We start from the raw sequence: 26,784 nt of genomic DNA, 5'->3' as shown, positions 1-26,784 counted from the left end.
CCCGACGCGGGCCAGCCCCCAGACCAAAGCCGCAGCTCATCTGATCCCTCCCCACACCTGCCGGCTCGCCTGCCCTCCTGCCACTCCTGACCACCCAGCTTGGGCTGCTGGCCGAGGCCAGGCTGGGGGCCCGCGGGGGCTCAGACCAGCAGTGGAGAGGAGCCCAACTTCGCCGGGCGGGGGTCCCTGCGACTCATCTTCACGGTCAGAGCCAAGGTCAACCAGGTGACAGCAAAAGTGCAGGGAGGTGGTGTGCAGCCCCGGAGGAGGGGCGTCAGAAAATAGTTTAATTATGTACAGGCGTCACCAGGCTGATCACGAGGGGAGGCGTGAACGTTCAGGACCGGACTCTGGAGGACAGCTGAGCAGCGCGGTCTCCCCAGTGGGCGCACCACGGATAAAACAAATCACAGACTGTGACACGCGTGGGAGGAGTGCAAATCGTCACCTTTCCTTCAGGACCAGAAGAGAGAAAGAAAGAACTCGGAGGCTTTGGAATGCTTTCTCTTCCTGTGAAGGGAGTGGCGCTGGCTCTGGATCCGCTGAGCGTGGCGGGCGTGACGTGATGCCAGCCGCGGCCGCGCCAGCCCGTGCCGCCCCGGCCCACGTGCAACCCTCCAGGCCAGCCGCCAGCTTCCAGCTCCACGAGCCGCGCGCAGCTGCGACCGTGGGCTCAGAAGAGCGGCCGGGAGCCCTGGCTCTCGAACTCGGCCCAGGCGTCGCTGAGCTCCATGAAGACCATGCGGGCGTGCTGCTCGTAGGGCTGCCCCCGGGCCTGTGGGAAGGCAGGACGGCGGCGGTGAGGGCCCGGCCTGCTCCCAGAGCCCGCGCCGCCCCCAGCCCGGAGCCCACACCCCGTGCCCACCTTGTCCGGGTGGACCACCAGCACGGCGCGGCGGTACTGCTTCTTCACCTGCGCAGGCGTCACCAGGTCGGCCATGCCCACGGGCGTCCAGCGGCTCTCGTCGTCCCACAGCACCGTGTGCAGCGTGGACAGCAGGGCGCGGATGTTCCTCTCCTTGCCCTCCGTCCAGTCCAGGAGCTGAAGGAGACGCCGTACTGCTGAGGGCGTGCCAGGCCCCGGCCTCTACCCACCGGGCAGCCGGCGGTCGCCCCACGGAGCAGGGATCTGACTGTGAGATGTGTGGCCCCGATGTGGACCCCCACCCCAGTTTCTGCACTGACCCCACCCAGGCATGGCTAATTCCATTCCCTAGGTCTGGCAGGACAGGACGTGGGCTAGACGGTGCGTGGAATCCAGGGACCCTTTCCTCGGTGGGGCATTCACAGATGACCCGCCGTCACAGCCTTGCCCTGTCCATCCCGGGGTCCAGGCACACAGACGTCCTTGTCACCCCGGGGTCTCTGCGGCGCACGCCCCCCGACCGGGGTCCCGCCTGGCTGGTGTGCGGAAGAGCGAGGAGCTTTACGAGCCTGAGGCCACACGTCCCAGCCACGTGGGGACAGTTGATCTTTCACCCCAAAACTTTCAGGGAGCAAATAAGCGTAGATGGAAGCCACGGCCCCCGCAAGCATGTCGGACAGAGGTCCTCGTGCGTGAGTCGGGGCCGCGCGGCTGCGTCCCTCTCCCCACGCTCCTGCCCAGGGTGCCCCCCACCCTGCCCCGGCCCGAGCGCCCTGCACCTTCAGCTTGAGCGGGTCTGAGTCCCGCGCCTGGTCCTGCCTCCTCATCTCGGCGATCGTCCTCGGCCCCTTCCTGTCGGCCCGGGAGGAGAAGCCCTGGTTGGACAACAGGTCTTCGAAATCGTTCTCCGACACCCTTGGCTTTGGACCTGGAGGAGAGCAGAGGCTTCAGGGGCCGCGCTAAGTGCCCGCCCAACAGCCTGCCTGCTGCCTCTGTGCTGCGTGGCCAGCTCGAGAACCCTCGGGGACGGCAGGACGGCCGAGAAGATGGGAAATGTCCAAAAGAGCTGCCCCGAGGCATGAGCGCACGAGTGTGGGCGGGGTCACGGCAGGCGTCGGGACCACCACCCCCGTGACAAGCGAGGCAGCCAGGCCTGGGCTGACCACCCAGCTGCCCGGCCAGCAGAGGCCGAGAAGGTTCCCGGACAGTGTGGCCTGGCCCACTGGGGGCAGAGGCTCACCCACAGACATGCATCTGAAATCATTAACTTCCATCCAAAGGGGCTCCCGCTGGGTGGAAACAGACTCTGGGTCTCCTTAAACACCCTTTCCCGGGACTGGGCTCTGAGCTGGACAAGGCAAAACGGGATTTCACTGTAACCACTTCACAGCAAGCTCAGAAACCCACACACGCGGCGAGAGAGGAAGGACTCACCAAAGCTGGGGGCGCGGACGCCCCTCTCCTCCCGGCTGCCAATCACACTGAAGCTGGAGTTGTAGTTTGGCCGTGGCTGTGCACTGGCCGTGGGGGCTGGCTTGGCCTGGGGGGGCCACGGGGCACCCTGGGCTGGGGGCCGGCTCGTCTGCCAGGAGCCGCTGGCCTTGGGAGGGGGGGCTGCTTTGGGACCGAAGCCCCCAGGAGTAGGTGCAGCAGGCGAGCCTGGGGAGACAGTTCACGTGGGGAGTGTCACTGACGGCCTGAGGACCGGGCGCTGCCCCGGCGGGTACTCGGCCCTTGCAGGCAGAGGACACACCCCCGCGAAATGAACGTTTCAGGTCGGCCGCCAGGACGGGCGGCCTCTAGGTAGCCGCACAGCTGGCCCGTCTGCAGGGGCTGGGCCGGGTGGGCTCCCCTCCCCACTCGCTCAAATGCAGGGCTGAGTCCAGGAAGCTCCAAACCAGCACCCAGCGCCCACAGGGCCCCCGAGCAGCACCATGCAGGCTACTGCTCCGTGCACGCAGGCACGTGCCGCGTCACGCGTGCGTGGTTCTGTGCCACTTCACACGCGTGCAGTCATGCAAGCACTGGGCTAAGATGCCCCCGTTCTCTGTCCTGTGACCTTTCACCTCGAGAACATTCTAGACGCAGAATCACAGGGCAGGCGGCCCTTGCGATGGGCTCTTCTCACCCAGGACCCACCCACCTACCCACTCGTCGCCAGCAGCCTGGCAGGTGGACGCGCCACAGAAAGACTCCGGTGGGTTCCAGTCTGTGGAGATCACCAACAGGGTCGCCCTCAGCACTGCTGCGGAGACTCCCTGCTCAGCCCACGTGCGCCTCTGGGATAGACGGTGGTCGTGGGTTCGGCTCTGTGAGAACCGACGCCCGCCTCGAGTAGCCGTCCTGCACGCCCGCCAGCTCTGCGCCCGGCGCTGCACCCCGTCGAGACCCCCCGCGCCTCCAGGGCCGCCAGTGACACTAGACCTCTCCCCAGGCTGCCGTTCTCTTCACCACTCACCCGTTTTCAAGTTGGATGTGTTTTGCTCTGTTTTTACTATTCTTACATATCCTAGATAGTTGTCAGATACGTGGTTCAAAGCTATTTCTCCCACCCTGTAGCTCTTCATCCTGCTGAGAGCCTTTAGCAGGGCACAAGAGGTCTTTTTGATCAAGTCCAATTTATCCATTGTTTGCTGACGGATCGTGGTCCAGGAGACACTAAAGGCGACGTCCCCACAATTTTCTCTTTTCTTCTGAAAGCTTTACAGATCTATGGCCAATTCTGAGTAAAATGGTCATCTACCTGCTGTTTAAGGTGTGCAGTTCAGGTGACGCCACTTTCTTGCCGCCCCAGCACCGTCATGAATGGTTTTGCACCTCTGGCAAAAGTCCGTTGGTCTTACTGGTGTGGGGCTACTTCCAGGTCGGTGATCTACGTGTCTGTCCTGCCCACAGCACGCAGGCATGGAGGAGGCAGGAGGCCTGGTGGTTTGAGTCTTAACCACCCCATTTCCTGACTCTCCAAATAGTCTACAACAAGCTCGTCTGTGTCTGCAGGAACCCTCACTGGCATTTCTGGTGAGGACTGTACTGACCCCACTGACCACTGCAAGAGAACCTTCCTGATGTGGGTCACCGGGCTGCGAGCTCATCTGTTTACTGAGGTCTTCCCCGTTTGGTTTTGTAGCTTCGCGAGTCCTGTATGTGCTTCGTAAGAGTAATATGTTATATGTTTCTTTGTTTCTTCTTTTGCAGGGACTGTAAACGGTGCCGTTCTAAATTTTGGGTTCCTTGTGCATGTTGTTAGTAAACAGAAATACCCTTGTGGTGTCTGTTTGTTGATCCTGTGTCCTGTGGCCCTCCTGAACTCACTCTGGGACCTGAAATGCTTTCACAGACCCCCTGAGATTCCCCACACGGACAGCACGTCGTCCGCACGTGACAACACTGCCTGTGTCCCTTCTGTCCCTTCCTTGCCTGCCTGCACCACCTGGGCTGACCCTGGGGAGTGTGTGGTCTTCTGAAATCCAGCGCCAGCCTGGCGGCAGGACTCTGCAGGTGCTCCCTATCAAGCCCACGGGCTTTGCATTACTGCTCTGTTGGGTGTTTATCACAAGTAGGTGTTGAACTCCGGGGAATGCCTCTTCTGCACCACCGATGTGATCACGCGACTTCCCTTCCTAGGCCAGTTAACGCTGTGTATACATATACATATGTATATGTACATATATAATTTTTAAAAAAATTATTTATTTATTTTGACTGCGTCGGGTCTTAGTTGCAGCACGAGGAATCTTCTCTAGCTGTGGCGCGTGGGCTCCAGGGCACGTGCAGGCTCAGCAGTTGTGGTGAGCGGGCTTAGTTGCCCCGCGGCACGTGGGATCTTAGCTCCGCGATCAGGGATCGCACCCGCGCCCCCTCCGTCGGAAGGCGAAGTCTTGGCCACTGGGCCGCCAGGGAGGCCCCTGTGCGATGCTTTCATACACTGATGAGCTCTCTGTGCTGATGACTGGCTTTGATCTTTGTGTCTGTGTTCATGAGGGACGCTGCCCTGTGGTCTGTAGTTTCCTTCTGTATCGCTTCCATCTGGTTTTGGTATCAAAGTAACACCAGATTCATAAAATCAACTGGAAAATATTCCCTCCTCTTCCTATTTCTTGGAAAAGACTGTGTGGAATTGGTATGAATTCTTTAAACATTTGGTAAAATTCTCCAGTGAACCCAGATGGGACTGGAGATTTCCTTTATGGGAGGTTTCTAACTATGAATTCATTTTCTTTATGATTACAGACCCACTCAAACGCTCTACCTCACACGGGGCACACCTGAAGAACTTGTCCACCTCACCTCAGTCCCAGAACTGGTGCTGAAGCCGTAAGTCCATTTCCCTTCAGAGCCTCTGGGGTCTGTGGACATCTTGGGTTAAGCCCTCTTTCTTAATCCATCTTAGCAGACATCTGTCAACTTTACCGATCTTCTCAGAGAACTAGCTTTTTGATCAACCCATTTTCTCTAGTTTTCATTTTCTATTTCATTGATTTGGGCTCTTTATCATTTCCTTCCATTTGCTTTGAGCTTATTTTGCTTTTCTTTTCAAATGTCTTCAGGTGATAACTCACAATACTGATGAGACGTTTCCTCTTTTCCAAACTACACGCTTAATGCTATGTGTTTCCCTCTTGGCACTGCTTTAGCTGCATAACCCAAGTTTAGATGTGTCGTGTTTTCATTTTCATTCTCTTCGACACGCTGTTTTATTTTCCTTGAGACTTCCTAAATAACCCGTGTTATTTAAAACTGTGTCATTCAGGACTTCCCTGGTGGCGCAGTGGTTAAGAATCTGCCTGCCAATGCAGGGGACATGGGTTCAAGCCCTGGTCCAGGAAGATCCCACATGCCGCGGAGCAACTAAGCCCATGCGCCACAACTACTAAGCCTGTGCTCTACAGCCCGCGAGCCACAACTACTAAGCCCGCATGCCACAACTACTGAAGCCTGTGCACCTAGAGCCCGTGCTCTGCAACAAGAAGCCACCTCAGTGAGAAGCCCACACACCACAATGAAGAGTAGCCCCCGCTCGCTGCAACCAGAGAAAAGCCCATGTGCAGCCATGAAGACCTAATGCAGCCAAAAATAAATTTTTTTAAAAATTTAAAAAAATAAAAAATAAAAGTATCAATTTCCAAGAGTTTGAAGATTTTTCAGTTATCTCGCTGTTACCAATTTCTAGTTTGATTCCATTTGGTCACGGAATGAGACGGTCTATATGATTTCAGTTCTTTTAAGTTTGTTGATGACTTTTTATGGCCCAATACATGGCCTTTCTTGGTGGTTGCTTGGGTGCAGGAGGAGGTGTGTCCTGCTGCTGTCAGGCACAGTGTCCTGTGAATGTCCCACAGCTTTGCTGACTTTCTGTCTGGTGGCTCTATCTTTGTTGACAGAGGGATGCTGAGGTCTCCAACTAGAATGTGAGTTTGTCTGTTTCTCCTTTCGGCTCCATCAGCTTCATGCAGGACTCTGTTTTCTGAGGGGGTGTGACGGAGGTCTGGGGTCAGTGCAGAGCTGAGGGCTGGGCTCCATCCTGAGAAGAGGCGTCCCAGATCCCGAGAATTCCTTTTCACCACAGGCAGCCCCCGAGAGGCTCCAAGTGACCCCGCCCTGTGCTCAGACAGCCCAAGATAGAGGCAGAAAGCCCAGGGCAAACCCAAACTTCCAGGAATGCTCTCAGGGAGACACCAAAACCTGAAATGCCAGGAAGCGTCTGGGGAGATGTTATTTTCACCTAAAATTCCACATGCCTCCCGACTGCCAAGGGACGAGAGACACTCCTGGCCTCCGAACAATTAACGGCCCTAAAAGTTTTCTCAGAAAAATTACTGGCAGTGCATTCTGCTCCCTGGGGAGCGGGGCAGGCACTCTCCACGCTCCTGTGCTGAGACCGCTCCTAGATGACCCCCAAGCACCGCTATGCCAGCGGAGGGCCAGACTCCAGCACCAGTTTTGGCAATTCCTGGTGTTATCTTGGTAACAAGCTCCTGGGATGAAGCAGATTGGGCCTTTCCTGGTGTCGCTGTGCCCTGGGCCTTGGTGGACAGGGTGAGGCCCCACCTCGGGTAGGCGGACACAACACCCCAGAGAGAGGCCTGGTGCTTTCCACATGCCCGACACGGCCCTCAGGTTACCTTGGAGGCCGGAACTGAGGTCGCCGAGGTCTGCAAATGGGTCCTGGCTCTGAGACTTGGTCTGGCTGGCTGGGGGGCCAGGAGGTGCCGGCTGGCCTCCAGGAGAGACGAAGGGGCCTGGAGGAGGGCAGGGGCATTAGATCCAGCACACTGGAGTAGATGTGGCTTCTGCCCTCCCATCTCACGCTCCTAAAGGCCTCGCTCGGCGTTGTCACTGCACCTGGGACGTGGCCACACTCGCAGCCCGAGCTGCCCACATGGCTCCGTGTGGGAGGTCACCTGACAGCTCGTATAAACTGTCCTGGGTTTGTCCTACCACCTCCTGAATCCATCTAAAGTGTGAGTGCACTCTACGACATTCGTTCATTCTAAGTACAAGGTACTGAAACGTCTAAGTAAATCACTGTCCTGCTCCTAATTCCCGTGTCATTCAAGAGTCAACTGTGAGGTCATTACAAATGATGGTAGCTCATACATAAAGAGCTCTTACAAGTTAATACAAAAAAGGTGAATTTCCCATGCAAAAAAAGGATTAGAAAATGTGGAACAGTTCTCAAAAGAAACATAACCAAAAACACACAAAATAATAACCTCACGCATAATGAAGAAAAGCAAATTGAAAGAACTGGTAGCCTATCAAACCGGCAGAGTAGCATGTTTCCAATCACAGCCCGTAAGTTAATAAACAGGACTTAAGAGAGAAGCATGTCACAGGCGCCACAAACACCACTGCCTTTGAAAACAACGCACTACCGGAAACTTCCCCACGGGACAGAATCCTGACGTACGGAAAGAAGGACAGACATGATGAAAGTGAGACGCCAGGAGCACTCTTGCCCCCACAGACAGGGGACAGACCAGGACAGCCTGCAGCCTCTCAAGGGCCCTGCAGGGCACAAGGAAGCGCTAAGGAACATTCTGGGTGAGAACTTCAGAACAAGCCGAATGAGCGCCCACAGGAGCCGCACGGGGGGACTCGGGACAGTGGCAGGAGGCCCGGCCAGAGTGCCCCTGGGGCGCTGCTCCTGTCTCCTCCTCTCCTGGGGGCCGGGGTCACAGTTACGCCACGTGCCGTACCTTCTGCAGCTGGTGCGGGGGCCGGGGCCTCAGCCCAGGCGTCCCATCCTCCCAGCAGGTCCGGGTGGCTGGTAGAGGTTGTCATCTTGCTGGACTCCGCTGGCAGGTCACCTGGGAAGACAGCGGCGCTATCAGGTGTGTCCCCGGTGGGGGCGGGCACATGGCCTTCACATGGCCTCCTGGGGGCCCTAGGGGACAGGCTGGCCACAAGCCCCATCTGCGGCAGTCTCGGGGGCCGCCCTCCGTACCCCCTCCACGTGTGGGCAGGAGGCAGGAGGCACACCTGACGGCCGCCCGTGCGGGAGGTGGGGGGCCGAGGTGCTGGGCAGCAGCCCCTGCGGCGCTCCTGGCCTAGCGAAGCCCCAGGCAGGGCTGTGCTAACGCACCTCTGGGGCCTCCAACCCGTCTCCCTCCACACGGGCGGAGGACACATCACACGGTCACTGCACTGACCAAGTGGATGCAGGGAGGCAGCAAGAGGAGAAGCCCACAGGGCGATGCTGAGACTAGCGTCCGCGGTCCCTCATCTGAAAGGGTCTTCAGAGAGGCCTCCTCCCGCCATGGCTGGCCACATGCCAGTGCCCCAGAGCCTGCCTTCCCACCTCCCCGGGAACCCAGCAGGGCATACAGAGTGGACACTGGCTGCGCCCCCTTTCTGGGGGAGGGAGGAGGGCACTGCCCATCTCCCCCGGCCCTGTGGCCCCGCCCCCAGTGTGGAGACCGCACTTACCCAGATGCAGGAAGTTGGTGCCGTGGGCCAGGGGTGGGGCGCTGTGGGTGGCAGGGAAGGATGCAGGCAGGGTGGCTGGAGAGTCCGAATTAAGAAATTCGCCGAAGAGGTCGGGCTGGGAGTGGGGCTGGGCGTCCGGGTCAGATGGCAGCAGGAGAGGGTCAAACGGGTCCGCTGTGGCAGGACACCAGGAAGCAGGTGCACGTGAGCGCGGGTACCACAGTGCACACCCTCGGCCTAGAGGATCGGCTCCGGGACGGCCCTCCCACGACCCCGTGGCCCCGAGAGGGAGGGGCAAGGCGCTGACCCCGCTGACCCCTGCCTGTCTCAGGAGATCCTCTGGGGGCTCGCGGTCTCCCTGAACGGCAGACTGCCGTGACCTCCGGGCCCACTCCTGTCGGCGGCACCTACCGGCCGGGACCGTGGTCCGTGTGCTCGGGGCAGAGGCCGGGCTGGTGAAGAGCAGCGCCGCGTCCCCGCCGAACAGACCGCCTGCGGCACCCTCTGGAGCAGCTGCCGGGGCCCCCAGGAGGCGGCTGAGCAGGTCCGCGTTGCTGGGGGGGCCCCCGCGGGCCTGCGTGGGGGGCACCGGCCCTGCCTCGGAGTGCAGCCCCAGGAGGTCCACACCGTCCTCCTGCGGCAGGTCCGGGCCTGGCGTGTCCTCGTCGGCCACGTCCCCGCTCTCAGCTGACAGCGTTGGGGCTTCCTCGTCAGACGGCTCACTCACACGTCCGTCCTCGGCCGCAGCAGACGGACCCTCCTCGGCAAGGTGACCCTCTGGGGCTGTCGCGCAATCCCCGTCCTCTGAAAAGAAGACAACGGTGGGGCGGCTGCGGCTCAGTGCGAAGAGTCAGCACGGGGAGGCCCACGGGGGCAGCGCCAGGCCCGCCTACCCACCCCGCCAGTCCAGTGTGTGCAGAAAGCGGTCGGTGTCCCCGCTGCTGTGCAGTGAGTCCAACTCCGGGGGCTCGGCGTCCGCAGGCCCGGCCTCGGCATCATACTGCGCAGAGGAGCCTGGCTGCCTGGGGAGCTCTGGTTTTCCTGCAGGAAGGGGGATGTCAGGCCACCCGGCCCAGGGCAGCAGCCCGTGTGAGGCTCCGGGGCCCAGGCCCAGAGCCAGGAAGGGCTCACCACCACCAGAAACCCACACAACAACCAACCATCAGTGAATGGATCCCAGCGTTGCCCAGACGCTGCCCCGGGACACGTGTGCACACGCGTACACCGGAAACCATACGTGCATGCACACACGTGCACACACGCTATTCAGGGACACTTAGCTGTCCTCACATAACAGAAAAAAATGCAAACCAAGAACACGAAGAAAATCGTTATGTGGCAAACGAAGCCCCAAGTCCCACCCACCAGCGTGCTTCTGATGCTACTTTCTGTAAATGCTATGAAATAAGCCGACACAGCCCTGCTGAGCTGCGGGGTGTGGAGGGGGTGGGGGCTGGCCAGGAACAAACTCTGCTGCGGGGGCAGCCCCGCCAGCTGGTCCCAATCGAAGCCTCGACTTCTTCCAGGTCATGTTCAAAGTTGACACATGTCCAGAAAACGCACCCCCCCAAAACAGCGTGTGACTCAAACCTGACCCTCCTGGGGGTCCCAGCCCCACCCCATGACCCCGGCAGGGCCTGCAGGCCACGTGGCTTGGGATCCAAAAACAGACATTGGGCCACCTGCAGGCGTGCCCAGAAAACAAGGATCTCACCAAATTTCGCCAGCATGTCTTGCTGCTCCTCGCGGCTGGAAAACAGGATCTTGGGGTTCAGCCCCCGCATGCTCGCAGTCTCCCAGGGTGGGGCCTCGTGGCCGGGCCTATCTCTGGGCTCCACCTCCACCTCCAGGTTCACTTGGAATAAATCGGGATATTTCTCCTGAATGTCACAAGCGTCTAGGTCATACCTGCATTGGGGAGGCGAGAAGCAGGTTAGGCACGACCACGGGCACTGCGGGTACCACCCCAATGTTCACCGGGAAACGAGCGCGGGGCAGGGCCGCGGGCTCCACAGGCACCCCAGCCCCTGCACTGCATGCTCGGGACGTTCACGCCGCCACTGAGCCAAGGGTCAGAGGGACTGGCAGGGGTGTGTGTGCAGTGGGGCCCGTCCACACCCGCAGAGCAGGACCCCCGCTCCTCCGTCAGGGGAGCGCTCAGCCCTCACTCCTCAGGCTCTGGAGTTCAAATCAGGTCCTCAGAGCTTAAATGCACGTTCCCATAGAACAATGCCATCCACGCTGGTGAAATCCCCAACTATTAACAGATGCCCAGAAACCAACACCTCTGCAATCTGGCGGCAGGGGTGGAGAGGCACCAACCTGTTCCCACTGGGTGGGACGCGGAGCCGGGGGGCCCGGGCACGGGCGGGAGACTGGTAACAGGGCAGCCTGGCAGTGGGGACTGTGGCTGCCACGTCACTGAACTGCCCTCGTTCTGTGGCTCCGCATGTTTCGAGGGAATTCCTAAGCTCACCTCTGGTGACGATATGGATAAACCCTAGTTCCTCAGCTAGACAACAGGCTCCCAGCTGCTCTTATTTTATGCTAACGTGTTTGCATCACTTACTGCTTTGTGCCTATAAGAAGAGTAAAGCAACAAAGAGAGAAACACAAAAAAGAACGCTGGGGCCCTGAAGGGTGAGGAGTCGAGGGAGGGGCACTGCCGTCCTCTGCAATGTCCAAGAACGGCCTCCGGGCAGAGGACGGGCCGCAGGAGTGGTCAGGGGTGGTGGTGAGGCCACAGCAAATTTTAGTTCTTACTTCCCTGGATTCAGCAAAATGGGACGAGCGAGCACGCGTGACCCCAAATCCTTCCCACTCCTCACAGACGCAGCCGCCCCTGTGCAAGGAGGGGAATGAGGGGTCTCTGCAGGGGCGAGGCCGGGCCCACGTGGGCACAGGGACAGTGGCCGCACTGCCGTGTGGCCCTCTCAGGCTCCCAGCCTAGAGGCCGCCATGGGCTTCCTTCCTGTCCAGGCCAGGTGCCCACAAGAAGACGACTGCAAGGGCGACGGCTCAGCCGGGCAGGAACAGCTGGCGCGGGGACGCAGGTGGAAAGCCTGGACAGCGATGTTGGCCAAGGGGATCTGGAGGCCAGGGAGGGCCCCGGGAGGGGCCCATCCACAAGGAGCAGAGGCCAAGAAGCCAAGCAGGGAGAAGGCGCGCGGCCACTACGAGCTCAGCTCCAGGGCAGCAGGGCCTGGGGGGCCACTCCCGGCACCATGCTGGTGGCCACCCACCCCCGCCTCCCTGCCCAGCCCCGCCCCGGGGACAGCCCCACCCAGGCTGGGGTCTGCCCACCCGTCCAGCAGGCCAGTGAGGAAACAATGAGGTCTGTGAGCAGAGGCGCAGCCCTGCTGCCCCAAGGGTCCGGGGTCTCAGAGGGCAGAGGGCCAGGCCCCGCTGGACAGGCCCTGAGGGGGAGCCTGCCACGCTCAGCGGGAAACAAACGCATCGGCTTTCGTCCCGGACTGCTCGGCACCCCTCCACACTCACAGGAGGCACCCGAGGGATTTCAGATTGCTTGTGCGAAGTGTCCTCTTTCAGCCGCCCGCGGGGCACCCCTTGCCTTTCTGCTATTAAACCGACGAGTCCACTCTGGAGGCACGACGTGCACAGCGAAGCACAAGCCTACGCACGCGCCTCATAAAGGTTATCCTCGTGGAACAGTCCATTCAGAATAAAACACTGTCTCTTTCCAGACCCCAAGAAGGGCCACGCCCCCAGAGGCAGCCGCTCCTCGGGCCTCCAGATGGGGCCCCACGGGAGGCCTGAGCAGGCGTTAACAGGGTCACGGACGTGACACCACAGCTCACTCTCCAACCGACTGCCGACGCCACGGGGGCCTCTTCTCAGTCTGGAGCCATCGAGCCTGAGGCCCTGGGTACGTGGCTAATGACGCCACGTGCACGTGGGAAGTGCTGAGGCAGGAGATCTTCCTAGTTCTCGTCACAAGAAAACATCTAACTCCGTGTGGCTCCCACGGGGGCTCCCCCCCCCATTTCCTTGCCCTCGCGGCTCTGACCTGCTTCCCTGGTGATGAGGGACGTGCAGACTGGCTCAGGTGCTCGCTGGCCGTGTGGATCCGCCAGTCGAGTCCCCTGCCTGCTTTTAATGGGCATCTTTCTCTTTTCATTCTGTGCTTCTCTACGTGTCCACGTCTGACACACACACTGCAAACGTCTCGTCTGCCTGAAAACATCTTCGATTGGCTTTCGCTTCTGAAGGATGACTTCACAGGAGGCAGAATTTCAAGCTGGCCAACGTTCTCCTCAGGCACTTGCCGAAGATGCCCCCGGCTCCGGCTCCCACCCCTTGGTTAAAACGCAGCTGCGGTCTCCTTACTTTGAAGGTCCCTCTTCTGGGGGCTCCGAAATGGTCGTCTTTGGTTTTCAGCAATTTGCAACATGCTGAGGAAGGCGTTTCCTTCCTTCTTTTATATAAACTCCTGTTTGCTGTTTTCAGAGTTTTTGATTCTATGGTTTGACGTTTTTCATCAGTGTAAGGAAATTTTTGGCCGGTGATTTTTCCAACATTGTTTCTGGTGTGTCCTCTTCTCCTTGGACTCCAAACAAAGGCACGTCTGACCATTTCCCAGCCCCCAACACCCCTGCGACCCCTCTGTATCCATCTCTCTCTCACCATTGTTCGTTCCTGTGTCTACTCTGCTACCGGGCACACGGCTCAATCCTCAGTTCCAGCTGTGACGTTTCTCAGTCCGAGAGTCACACCTGCCTCCTTTTCACACGTTCCAGCTCTGCGGTGAAATCCCCCTTGTACTTCCCTGAACACACGAGACAGTCAATGCCGTCTCCCGGCTCCAGCGTCAGATTCACCTACGGGCCTCTCGCCCAGCTCTTCTGCTTGGTCTTCAGTCATCGGGTCTCTGAAGAGAAATGTCTGAGGACACAAGGACACCTGAAGCTCTGGGACTACCTTCCTCCAAAGGAGAAAAAACCTGAAACCTTAAAGCGTGGCATTCCTCGTCTTTGTCACGTTGGCACGTTAAAAAAACAATACACGAGGTGCCAATGTGGAAAACATACTAAAAGACAAGAACATGGAAACTCTTAAAGGAGCAACAACAGGCAGAAACACAGACATGCCCACGGCCCACGACGCTGGCGCTGTGAGGGCAGCTGGGCGGCTCTCCCTGAGCCCTTACACAGGCAGCCCTGGCACGGCACTGCCCTGTGTGAGCCCTCCCGGGACCCGGGGCGTCAGAGCTCACGGCCCTCCCGGGACCCGGGGCGTCAGAGCTCACGGCCCTCCCGGGACCCCGGGCGTCAGAGCTCACGGCCCTCCCAGGACCCGGGGCGTCAGAGCTCACGGCCCTCCCGGGACCCCGGGCGTCAGAGCTCACGGCCCTCCCGGGACCCCGGGCGTCAGAGCTCACGGCCCTCCCGGGAGCCCGGGCGTCAGAGCTCACGGCCCTCCCGGGACTCAGGGCGTCAGAGCTCACGGCCCTCCCAGGATCCAGGGCGTCAGAGCTCACGGCCCTCCCGGGACCCCGTGTGTCAGAGCTCACGGCCCTCCCGGGACCCCGTGTGTCAGAGCTCACGGCCCTCCCGGGACCCCAGGCATCAGAGCTCAGCACTCCCGGGACCCCTGCCAGTATCAATCGCGCTGCACTTGTCTCCACACCAGCCACGGCTGGGGTCCTCTCGTCCGCCCCCCTCAGTGTGACACCAACATACTTTGCAAATTTCACAGTAGCTGCATTCCGAGGCACAAACCCTGTGTGGAACTGGATCTGGAACATCTTCATGGACGCCATCTGCAGGGAGAAAGCGAACAGAAGGTCCTCAGGCCGGGAGGCAACGCCAGGCCCTTCACGGGTGACCAGCTGAGGCCCCACACGGGGCTCCAGGGCCAGGGACACACAGAGGCTGGGGCAGCGCCCTAGCCAACAGGCGGCTCCTTGGGCCCGTGGGGAGGCCCCAGGGCCACAGCTGGGCAGGCTCAGGCTACAGTCCCTTCTGCCTCTGCCACACAGGTGGGGACACAGAGCTCTCACTGCGCTTAGAGAACCAAGCTCGCCCACGAGCCAGGGGCCGCCCGGCGCCCGCTCACCTTAGCCTGCAGCCTTCCTCCCAGGGTGGACCTCGCGTGATAGATGATGATGAGCACGTCTCCCTGGACCGTTATGCCCAGGGGAATGACCGCTTTGCCGTCCTCGATTTTAAAATCCCTGGAGAACAGAACCAAGAAAAGCAGTGCACTTAGGTATAAGGTGCACCGTTCTGATGAACTGCGACCCACAGCGCCAGTTTCTTCTTGCCTCGCGGGTTTTTCTGCCAAATTACGTCAGGCGTGGGGGGAGGATGGTCCAGGAGAGGACTTCCAAGGAGCCACCCAGCACGAAGACCCCGAGAACTGCCCCACAGGCCCTGCCGGCCCCGCCTCCACGCCCACCGCCCAGCCGCAGCCCCAGAGCACAATTCCCTCCTCGACAGCCCCCAGAAGATGAGGCCGCGGGGCGAGGAAGGGCCTGAGCCCCGAGCCCACCTCATCTTGTCGTACTCCTGGGACGTGGTGGTCACACGCTCATCCCCCACATAGACCTCGCAGAAGGGCCGGCAGCCGTTCCGCTGCTTGCTGAATAGGGGCACAGGCGTCATGACCACGGCCTTCACCAGGATGGGCTTGCTGTGGGGCGTGATGGGCTCCTCTGCCACCATGTCGCACATGTACTCGATGTACCTGGAGGGCAGGAGGCACACCATGTCACATGCGTGTTCTGTGCAGGAAAACGGGCCACGTCACATGCGTGCTCCGTGCTCAGCCCACGCACCGCGTCACACACATGCTGTGTGCAGCCCACACACCACACGTGTGCTCCGTATGTGCCCACATGCCACGGCGCACCCGTGCTCCGTGTCTCTGGAGCCCATCAGGTCGTCAGTCTTTTCTCAATCACACGTAAGCATCTCATGCTATAAATTTCACTGAAAGCAACGTTCCGGTGTCATCTCATGAATCTTATGTTTTAATTTTCATTCAGCTCAAAATATCTTTAAATTTCCCTGAGATTTCCTCTTTGACTCACCAGCTACTCATAGGTAGATTGTTTCACTTTGAAATATTTAAGGCTTTCCAAAGCCACCTGCTGTCACTGATTTCCAGGTTAATTCCACGATGGCCTGGGAACACATCTGGCATGATTTCTATTCTTCCCAATCTGTCGCGGTTTAAGAGCCCGGAACATGACCCTTCTTCCCAAGGGCTCTGCACGCACGTTGCTGTCGTGGGTACACTCCGTGGCTCTGAACCGGCCTGCCGACCTGTTCCACTGCTCACTGAGAGGGACGCTGCAACCGCCCCCGTCCTGCTCTGTGGACCTGGAATCCGCTCCGCCGGCTCCCTTGGTGGTTCCGCAGCTCCTCTTTGTGGCACCGCCGCAGGGCGTCCATCTCCCGCGCTGGTCTAACCCGTCTCCCAGGGAGGGGAAGGAGCCGTGGCTGGCTCCAAACTGACAGCAGGCGACACTCCGTCTCGCCACTGCACTCTGGCCGCTCCCGAGGTCCGCAGTGGAGACGGCCACGTGACAGGAGACCCGGGCGCCTCTCGCCGACAGCAAGAAGCCAGGACCACGACCCAGGTCCACAGCCTACAACCTGAGTGACCTTGGGAGCACATTCAAAACTGAAGGAGGAGGAGACTGCCCGAGTCAAGGCTGAACTGGACGCCTGACCCGCAGGGACGGGTGTTTCAGCAGCGGGGCCTGTCGCACGTGCCCTGCACACAACCCTCCTCCGCCCCCGCCGTCACTGCTACGGGGCAGGCCCGCAGGCAGCGTGCGCTCGGCGAGGGGCCCGGCACACAGGTGACGCTGAACCGGCTTCGCAGCCAGCCGGCCGCCCGCCTGCCTCTGCAGCCTCGGCTTCTCCTTCCTGATCTCCTGGGTCACCCGAGCACGTCCCAGGCCGCCACTCGCATCCTCTGCTGACGTAATGACGGCCCTTGAGAAGAACCTTCCCTGCTTGCACCTCCACTCCTGCCGCCCACCTTCCGGAGCGCCTGTGCGTGGCTCTCGGCAGTGTGAACGCCGGAAGCCAAAGTAGGTTTTCCGTGTGTGTGTTTTGTTCTGAATCCCACTTGGTGTCCTCTGAGCTTCTTGGGTTCAACGTCTGCCGTTAATTTGGGGAAATTCTCAGCAACGCCTCCTCCGTGCTCCCCCTTCCTGCTCCGTCTCCCCCGGGGGCCCCAGTGGTGCGTCTGTCCGACCACCTGAGATGGCCTGACGCGTGTTCCGGTGAAGGACATCTACAGACCCCTCCGAGGTCGCGGCCCTCTCCGTTTGGGTCTTCCTTGCTCCCTCCCACCCCCACCCCTGTCATCAGAGTCTTGGACGCACAGACCAGCGACCAGCAACTCCAGACGTCCCATCACGGTTCCGAGTCTCATGCGAAGGCTGCTTCATCCGTATGTCCCCAGGAGATGACCTCGTGCCCCCTGAGCAGCGGCCTCCCCCTCTGACCTGTCCTGCAGGGCACAGACCACCCCCCGCCGAGCGCCCTGTGGGTGGGCGCCTGTCCCTCCTTGGACTGGGAGTGAGCCGATGGCTCTTCTCCAACAGGTTTGAAAAGTCATGCATCTGAAGTGGGCACCGCTCTTCTATAAGCTGTTGGGCTGGGCGGGGGATGACGCTCTCTACATCTGCACGTCTCCAAGGAAGCAGCCTGGGGTCTGCTGGGGGCCCTGGGGCCAGGCACAGACCGGCAACAACGATACTCTGCTGGCTCTGACCCCCGACTCTGAGCGCTCCCGAGCGGCACCCCAAGCTGCAGGCACAGTTTGGGAACCCCGGGTGTGCCCAGATTACGGAAGGTGACGTGCTGAAAGGGTCGGCAGCCTGTCACCCATGCTCGGCGGCGCAGCCCTTGCTCTGCCACGCCTTCTGCACGATGGATAGGCCCGCCCCGCCCCGCCCCACCCCGAGCCACACAGAAGACACGACAGCGTGCCAGCTGTCTCGGGGTACACCCTGCCCCTGGGCAGCGAGCCAGTGGGGTGGGTCTCACAAGCAGGGGTGGGTCAACCACCCCACACCGCCATCGAGGCAGTGCAGCCATCCCGAGCGGGAGGAATGACCACAACGGCCCCTCACTGGCCTGGACGCCTTCTCGATCTCCCTGCCAGGGCAGGGGAGGGAGGCAGCAGGGCCCAGGCGGCCCCGGCTCTCCCCACTCTCGGGCCCTGTGTTGTTCACGCCAAGGCCCTCCCCACAGAGGAAGGAGATACTCCCCCAGTACCCGACGGGAGTGAGCAACTCCTCGGGCCTGAGCGTGAGGCTCCCCCCTCACTGCAAGGTGGATGGAAGTGGGGAAGGCGGTCTGGGAGCAGGCAGTGGCCCCAGGGGGCAGGGGGTGGGCGGTGGCCAGCTGCAGCCCTGGGAAACCATTCCCTGTAAGTCGTCAGCAGAGACAGCCTAGAAGCTGTGTCTCACGGACCCTGACATGGAGGACGCACGGCGGAGGCGGTGCTGCCACACAGCTCCCAGAGGCCACCTTCCCTGCCGAATGGAGCCACTGGGCCACGTGTGCAGAGGTGGCACCCAGGGGCTGCCCCATCGCCAGCGAGCAAGTGGCCTCACGCGCTAGGAAGGTTGGCGCCCAGGCCCCGGGCAGAGGCGCAGCCCCGCTGCTCCGGAGCCCCGACAGGGCAGAGGCGCGGCTGCCCCGACTGCGCAGGCGGGCCCGTGCTCCACCCAACACCGAGGTCCACACCCGCGTGAAACCCTGCCGTCTCCCAGCACCCACAGCTACGGCCTGGCCACGGTGACGCCGCACCCAGGCCCCACGGTGGACGCCATACCTTTTGTGGGACGGCCAGATGCCCGGCGGGCAGCGCTTCATACTGAACATGTACACGGCGGCCTCTGCGGTGCTGAAGAGCCGGCAGAAGCACAGGAAGGAGCAGACGGCCACGGCAGAGGCGGCCCTCCCGTCCTAGGGCAGATGCACGGGACAGGCTCAGGCGGCACTCACTCCCCCAGGACGGTCAGGGCCTGCGCCTGGGGCCGGGGCTCATCAGGGAACTTAGGAAAACCCACCTGATGAGGTGAGAACTCAGGGAGCGGAGAGAATACAGGCTCCGCAGCAGAAGGCACGAGGCGGCCGGGCACGTGCTGCTCTGTCAGGGTCCCCACCTGACCTTGGTCCCCACCCGACCTCAGCGCTCGGCACGTCCATGCTCACCCTCGCGAACCCTCTGCAGCGCCACCCTTGGTGTGATGGTCACCCACACCAGGACGGCAGTACTGACGGTCGAGGGTGGGTTCTGGCAGATGCCCCACTGGGTGTGATACCCACAAACCCTCAGCCCCAGGGTGGGCTCAGAGACGGGGTCCCAGGAGGCAGGCTGGCCTCCGTACGTGGGTGCTGCCACGAGGGGGCCCGCACCTTCCATAAAAGGGGTGGGGGGGACCCTCAGTGAGGACGGTCTTCTGCCAGAAGCCCCTGTTGCCAGGGACCCGACCGTGACCCACAGAAGGTGCCAGGAGCCGCCTGCCGCAGACCCCAGGGCAGAACTGCTGCTCCCGGGAGTGGTGGGCGTCGGGGTCACCACTCGGGACACCCAGCCGCCCCCGCCTGACCCTCTGCACGTCCCCTCTGTCCCCTGAGTGTCCCAGGGCGGGGCAGCTTGCTCACCACGCAGTGCACCACGCAGACGTTGCCGGGGTCCTGGCGCAGCCAGGCGTGCATGTTCCTGCAGAGGCTGTACAGGCTACGGAGGCTCGGGGCCCGTCGGGCTGCCCAGCCACACTCGGAGACCTGCAGAGAGGGCAGCTCGCCAGCCGGGGCGCAGACACACGGGCCCCACCCAAAGCACCCCACCACCCCCAAACCAAGCGCCGCCCCCCGCCCCCCAGGCGCGCGACAGGACTCGGGAGCCAGGCTCTGGCAGACGTGGCAGAAGGAGCGCAGCACCCGCCCTGTCTGCGCTCAGGGTCAGTATAAATACTGTAAAAAGCATCCACGCCCCGAGCGTTTATCCGCCAAGGAAACTGCGTGGTCTCGCGTTCCCTCTGGAGGCACCTCAGGCTCAGCGATCCTCAAGACCCTGCCCCTTCTGCGCAGTGTCAGGGGAGGACCAGCGCCACACGAGGCTGAGCGAAGCCACAGCCCGTGCTCACCCGGTTGTGGAACTTGGAGGCCCGGTACGTCCTCAGGGACAGGTTGTAGACAGCGTAGCGGCCCGGGTGCTTCGCGTCCAGAAACAACCGCACGTCTTCGATGTTGTTCTTGATGGCCGACTCCACACCTTCCGCCGGGAATGACATCACTGCAAGAGAGGAGCCCCCGCAACCTCTACAACCACAGGCCAGATGCTCGGGCACACGCGGGGCCTGCTCCTCGTGGCCGCTGACCCGAAGGTACAGTGAGTCCTGAGAAGGGGCGGAGCAGCGGCCTACAAGCCCCGCCCCACCGCCCGTCAGATCCTCTGGGATCCCCAGATGGTGCCCCGAGACCCTCCTGAGACGCAGCTTCTGCCGCAGAGCCTGAAGCGCCACAGGAGCTCCCCAAGCGTCTGGACTGTGGTTTCTGCCTGGAGACCCACATTTTAGTATGTGTGGCCTCGCATTATCTCCCTCATGACCTCAGCGTTTCAGAAGGTTCCAGACCAGGGGAGAAGCTGGGTTGACACTGGCGTTATCCACCGCAGGGCCTAGAGGCACACTGGATGCAGGGGTGGACACCCTAGGCCACATCTCGGGCAAGGGAGTGGCCGCCCAAGAGGCCAGAATCCCATGCACCACCCTCACACAGGAGAGCGCCAGAAGTTCATCCTTAGTTAAAGCTGGCAAACAAACGCACCTGCAATTCTGGACGTGATGTAAGAAAGATCCAAATCTCCCTTCGCATAACTGGAATTAAAAACAAAAGGGCACTTGGTTATTATAGGAAATGTCTATGGTTAACTCACAAGAGCTTAAACAGAAGCAAGTCCCTGAGAGGCCGGGGTGTGTGGGGGGTGGCCCTCACCGCTCAGGCTGCAGCTCCCGGGGACACCGTATGTGCACGTGTCAGTGTGCACGTGTGTACCTGGGTGACTGCGTGCATGCACATGTGGGCACGTGTGGAGCTGACATCTACCTAAGAGGTGGATGAGAAATTATAAACTGCAAGGGGTGGAGAGGCGGGGGTCCCGATCGGAAGGGTCTTTAATTCTCTTACTACCAGAAGGTGGGACATAAGGAGCTGGTTTGGGAGAGAGATGACAACAAAAATGGAAGACAGAGTTTTCTGACCCAGTACAAAATGTCTGGCTAATGAGAAAAAATTACAAGGCACATGGAATGGCAAAAAGCAGAATCTAAAGAGACAGAACACGCATCAGAGCCAGATGTGTCAGGATGCTGGGATTATCAGACAGGGACTGAAAACAACAGCGGTCAACGTGCTGAGGGCTCTAATGGGTAAGGTAGACAGCATGCAGGACATGAGGGGAATGTGAGCAGAGAGGGGGAAATCCTCAGGAAGAGCCAAAAAGAAACGCCAGAGATCAGAGCCCTGCAGCAGAAATGAAGGCTGCCTTTGACGGGCTGATTAGAGTGGACACGGCTGAGGAAGGAACCTCTGAGCGAAAGGACATCTCGACAGAGTCCCTGAAAACCCAAAAGCAAAGGGAAAAGCCTGTAAAGAACAGAACAGAACATCTAAGGCCTGTGGGGCAAAGGTGTAACACAATGGGGAATCCAGAAGGAGAAGAGAGGGAAGAACAGAAGAAATACTGAAACATTTTAACTGAGAGTTTCCCCAAATCAATGTCAGACACCAAACCACAGATCCAGGAAGCCCAGAGAACACCCAGCAGGACAAATGCTGGAAAGACTACACCTGGGCATGTCGGTTTCAACTTAGAGAGAATCAAAGATAAAGAAAAAAATCCCAAAGGACCTGGGGGGTGGGAGGGGAGGGGGACACTACCTACAGGGGAACTGAGATAAGAATCACATCTGACCTCTCCTTAGAAACCATGCAAGCAAAGAGTGAAGCGAGATATTTACAGTGTTGAGAGAAAAACCAGCAGCCCAGGATTCTGTACCCTGAGAAATTATCCTCCAGAAGTGAGAAGTAAAGACTTTCTCAGAGAGAAATTGGGGGAATTTGTTGCCAGTAGATCTACCTTCTAGAAATGTTAAAAAAAAGTTCCTTAGAAAGAAGGAAAACGATAAAGGTCGGAAACTCAGATCTACTAAGGAAAGGAAGAGCATCAAAGAAGAAATAAGTGAAAGTAAAATAAAGATGTTTATTTTTCTTATTTTTAATTTGTCTAATAAGTTTGTTCAAAATAATAATGGCAACAATACACCCGATAGGTATGCCTATGTACATATTTCACGTATAGACACACATACTCAAACGTGCCTGTGTACAAGTGAAATGAACAACAATGATACGAGAGCCAGGAGAAAGGAATTAGGATTTCTGTGGCATTATGAAGCACACCCACTGCCTGGGAAGTGATAATATGCTATTTGAAAGTGAACTTGGGTTAGCTGGTAAATGGGCACACTCTAGGGAGACCACTGAAAACAGCAGAAGAAGTATAACTGATAAGGTCGAAAGGAGAGAAAAGGGATCATATAAGATGCTCAATTGAAACCACAGAAGATAGGAAAAGAGTGGAAGACAAAAAAGCACCAAAGAACAACGGCGAAGACTAGAAAACAGTAACAAATAGGGAGGCTATTAATCCAACCCCAGGTGCCGCAGAGACACTGCGGGCTCGGCTGCAGCCCTGTGCAGTGAAGCAAAAGGGCCATGCGGACGGACGTTTTGGTTCCCAGCGCGTCTAAACGCTACGTTTACGCAACACTGTGGCCTATTAATGCAACAGTGTTATGCCCAAAAGACAGTGCCCATCCCTTTAATTAAAAATGCTTTATTGCTAAGAAATGCTACCCATTGTCTGAGCCTTCAGTGAGTCTCAGCAGTAACATCAAAGAGCACTGATTACAGATCCCATAACAAATACAATAATGAGCAAATGTTTGAAGTACTTCAAGAATTACCAAAACGGGACACAGAGACACAAGGTGAGCAGACGCTGTTGGAAAAAGGTGCCGACAGACTCGCTTGACGCAGGGCGGCCACAGACCCTCACTGCGTTCTAAGTGCAGTAAAGCGGGGTCGGCCTGTGTACCAATAAACACTTTAAGCACCAATGGTCTAAACACACCAATCAACACAGGGCTTGTCAGAGTGGATCAAAATATATGACCCAACGATGCTATCTACAAAGTAACATGAAGCTGAGCATCTCCTTGTAGTTTATTCATAGTTTGTCCTCTGTTAATTTCCTTTATGCGTTTTTCCGTTTTCCTATTAATTTTCATAATCCACTGTATATAACAGATACTATTCGTTTTGTGAGTTACATAGTTTGAACCTATTTACTCCCAATCAGTGCCACGTCTTTTTGTTAAAGAAACGTGTTTTTTCAAGGAACAGAGAATTTTTAAGTTAGTTAAATTTATTAACCATTTTCTCCATGGCTTATATATATTTTTCACGTTTAAGATATCTTCCTTACTCTGGTGTTATAAAAATGTTCCTCTATATTTTATTAGCTTTTCCTAAGGAATCGCTTTTCACAACTGGATCTTTTAACAAATCAGAGCTGCTGCATTTGGCTGTTATTAGACGGGACCCAATTTTCTCTTCTTCTCCACAGCTCCCCATGGTCTCAGCAACACAGACCCGTGGGTCTGTTATTTTCTTTAGACTGACATTTCGTGTTTCATACTATCCCTACCTAAGTACATGTCAAGCGTGAGTCTAAACGCTTGTAACAACACAACAGATGTTTGAAAAAAATTGGTAAAGAACAGAGTTGGTCTCTTCTTTTTAAAAACATCGCCGGCCATTCTGGATAACTTACATGTGAATTTTGAGATTGAAATCTGTGGAAACGACATCAGGACTTTTATTTTTATTGCAAAGAATTCATAGATTAACTGAGGAGCAACACGACCTTCACGATACAAATTCTCCTAAACGTAAAGACGGCGCGCTTCCCCACCTGTCTCATGTTTCGGTCGTCAGTGTCAGCAGGGTGCGGGGGCTGCACGCGGTGCCCTCCGCAGGCCAGGCCGGGCCAGGGGTCAGTCGCGCTGCCGCGGGAACACCCCCCGCCCGCCCCGCACAGCCAGCAGAAGAGTCAGCACCATGGAGACCAACTGTCCCCAAACTGCCCATGAAGTAGATAAAGCACTACACCCTCAACGGCTGCACAGGCAACCGGACAGGTTTACTCCAGAATTCCCGTGCGGGAACAGAGGAGTGAGAACGGCCAGTGCTCCTGGGGGGAGGGAGGAAGGCCTGTCGCCCAGACAGCAGAGCGCGGGGCCGCGAGGGGCTCGCAGGACGAGCCGGGACAGCGCCCAGCTTGGTCGGCAGCAGAGGGGCTGCTCCGGTCGGGAGAAGTGAACAAGAATCGAGAACAGTCCCCAGAAGGACGTCCAGGTGGATTAAAAAGCCAAATGTGCGCCAACCAAGCATTAAAAGGTACATTTACAATACATTCAGACATTTAAAAGGGGTGTGCGTTTTTTCTGCCACGCTGCGTGGCTTGTGGGATCTTGGTTCCCTGACCGGGGATCGAACCCGGGCCCTCAGCAGTGAAAGCACGGAGTCCTAAGCACTGGACCGCCAGGGAAGTCCCTAAGATGTGTTTTAAATCAGGTCTGATCTATTTACAACTTGGGGCACGAAAGGCTTCCTAAACGAGAAGACAAAAGACGGAAAGGGAACTGTGAAAAACTCGTGTTTTAATTAAAACGAGCAACAGACAAGAAGGCATTTGCTGTGTTTACCCTGTATGAAAAAGCTAGTCTCTAGAATGTAACGTAAAATCAGTAAGAAAAACAAACACCCAACAGGAAAAAGAGAGGAGGATAAGAGCAGCAGTTCACAGGGACCCGCGGCCAGAGGTTCACGTCCCCAGGCCCACAGGCCACAGGCTCCACGTGGGATACCTAGTGCTGGGGAAGCTGGCGGGGCCTGGCCACCCACCCCGCTGTCCCTGAGGAGGGGCCGGAGCACCCGTGGCAGTGGGGGGGGGTGGGGCAGGTCAACACTGAGAGTGCAGACACCGCCAGGCTGGGAACCCGGGGAGCCTGGTGGGGGCGTCTGTGAAGACCTGGCACGGGGGCTCTAGGACATGTGGACGTGTAGGGTCTGACCTAAAACTGGTGAGAAACAAATGAGACCACAGACAGGTGAGGGCTCAGGGTCAGGCCCACAAGCCAGCCACGCCTCTTGGAGGCCATGTGGGACAGGCTGCACACGCAGGGACGGTCCTCCTCCGGATAGGCCCTGGGACTCCTGGGCCCACATACCCTGAGATGAAGGTCCTGCCTGCGGCCGAGGGGCTGGCAGTGGCCCTGAAGGGTCTCCATCACCAGGCCCCATCTGGACCTTCCTGTGGCAGGCCTGAAGCCCAGCACACGGGGCTCCGCCTGGAGGACCCCCTCAGGGAGCTCAAGCACCGTGGCCGCTGCGCCTCTGACCCTGCAGGGGGAAGGCCGCTTCCGTGTGGATCTTCTGCTCATTTGTGGATGTGGGGAACAAAGAACAGGAAGCGTTCGCTGCACGTGTGCAAGCCTGTCGCTGCTGGGATGCTCCCCCGCTCCAGCCAGCAGCCTTTGAGAGCAGGACCCCGTGTCTGGGTCCTTCCCCGTGACGGGGATGGCAGTGTGGGGTGGCCTCCCTGCTTTCAGGGAAGACCCGGGGTCCCTTCTGTCGGAAGGGCAGTTACAGGTCACAGTCCTGGGCCGGGGCTGTCACCGTTCCTGGGCCTTCTCATGGGGGAGTCCCAAAACGAATGAGCTCACACTGGTATTTCTAAACCAACTTCACAAACAGGGCCTCACAGACTTCCTTCACTTCCAGCAGGCGTCCTGGGCGAAAGGCGGTACCCAGGCTGACCCTGGTCCTCAGAGGGGCTGTAGGCAAGGCTAGCCCCGGCAGGCGGCTGGCGAGAGCAGGAGGGCGCTGCCCGTTCTCACGACTGACAGGAGTGGCCATACGCCCCAAATGCCTGGAGAAAACGGGGTCCATGCGGAGACCTGCAGCCTGGGGAGCCGAGGGCTCAAGTGCCCCATGGGCAGCCCCACGGGCCCGTCTCTGGGGCCCGGCCTCGCAGCTCGGCTGGGAATTCAGTGTGTCCATCTGTCTGTCCATGACTCCACGGGGAGCTGAGCTGTGTCCTTTCTTTGAAACAACTCGCAGCTACGAGGACCGCTCGCCAGCGGGTCTCACGTGTCCTCCGGAGATTCGGGACCCTGGGGGTGGTCTTGGGACCCGACGCACGCACCTTTCCTCTTACTCTAGGAAAGCCCCGCCCCTACTCCTACGAGGACCTGCCCTCAGGTGCGTGTGGCCACCGCGTGGCCTGGCTGTACCATCAGCCTGAGGCCCGTCAGGCTCACGAACACGGCTGTGAGTCGAGTCGGGCGTGAAGGCAGCTAAATCCGGGCAGAGCCCCGTCACCCCCACCCTCACAGGCAACTCTCAGGCCCAACCATTCACCCGAAACTCTGCTTTTCTGAACACGAGCAGGTACGTGATGCCCAGCACGCGCCTCCCCAAACCCCAGGTGCCCGTCATCATGGTTCCGGGTGCAGAGGCTGGGGCAGCCTCCCCCGAGGCCAGGGACGCTGGGTCCATTAGAGACCTGGGGGGGTGGGGAGGGTGGGGGAGATGGCGTCTCAGCCGTGTGGGAACTTGGTTTCTTTCCTTGGGCGAGGCCGAGTGGCTTCTCTCACATCCCGTTCGTTGTTGCCGGGTCTGCCATTCCAGCCCGGGTCAGCCCCGAGACCCCATGATGAACCCCGCTGGGAGGAAGATGGGAGGACACGAGTGGGGCCGTGGGACCCGCTGCCCTGACGTCTCCCCAGTCAGCAGAAAGCATGGGGACGGCCGCGGGCCGGGGTGCGGCCACACGCACACAGAGCTGCCTGCTCAGCGCCGTAACAC

General features: G+C 59.0%; 1 protein-coding gene across 3 annotated transcripts in view; it reads right to left on the bottom strand.

Moving 5' to 3' along the window:
• Positions 1-279: 279 nt before the first annotated feature.
• Positions 280-26,784, bottom strand: part of GAK (cyclin G associated kinase) — a 49,714-nt gene continuing 23,209 nt past the window's right edge. For 2 of the 3 annotated variants that reach the window (XM_082653401.1, XM_082653403.1), the window contains exons 12-28: positions 20,617-20,666; positions 19,935-20,083; positions 19,450-19,572; positions 18,614-18,747; positions 15,305-15,499; positions 14,870-14,987; positions 14,494-14,573; positions 10,509-10,702; positions 9,692-9,835; positions 9,206-9,598; positions 8,795-8,968; positions 8,065-8,175; positions 6,988-7,104; positions 2,300-2,524; positions 1,645-1,793; positions 866-1,042; positions 280-775 (exon numbers count right to left, since the gene is read on the bottom strand). In XM_082653401.1, the coding sequence (XP_082509527.1) occupies positions 674-775; positions 866-1,042; positions 1,645-1,793; positions 2,300-2,524; positions 6,988-7,104; positions 8,065-8,175; positions 8,795-8,968; positions 9,206-9,598; positions 9,692-9,835; positions 10,509-10,702; positions 14,494-14,573; positions 14,870-14,987; positions 15,305-15,499; positions 18,614-18,747; positions 19,450-19,572; positions 19,935-20,083; positions 20,617-20,666 (2,635 nt within the window). In that variant the 3' untranslated portion in view covers positions 280-673. The remainder of the gene's footprint in view (positions 776-865; positions 1,043-1,644; positions 1,794-2,299; positions 2,525-6,987; positions 7,105-8,064; positions 8,176-8,794; positions 8,969-9,205; positions 9,599-9,691; positions 9,836-10,508; positions 10,703-14,493; positions 14,574-14,869; positions 14,988-15,304; positions 15,500-18,613; positions 18,748-19,449; positions 19,573-19,934; positions 20,084-20,616; positions 20,667-26,784) is intronic. The other variant, XM_082653402.1, reaches the window with a different exon arrangement.

Source organism: Grampus griseus (assembly GCF_964374135.1).
Source record: "Grampus griseus genome assembly, chromosome: 4".
NCBI lineage: Eukaryota > Metazoa > Chordata > Mammalia > Artiodactyla > Delphinidae > Grampus > Grampus griseus.
The sequence above is the reverse complement of the archived record's forward strand: the minus strand, read 5'-3'. Positions and strand labels throughout refer to the sequence as shown.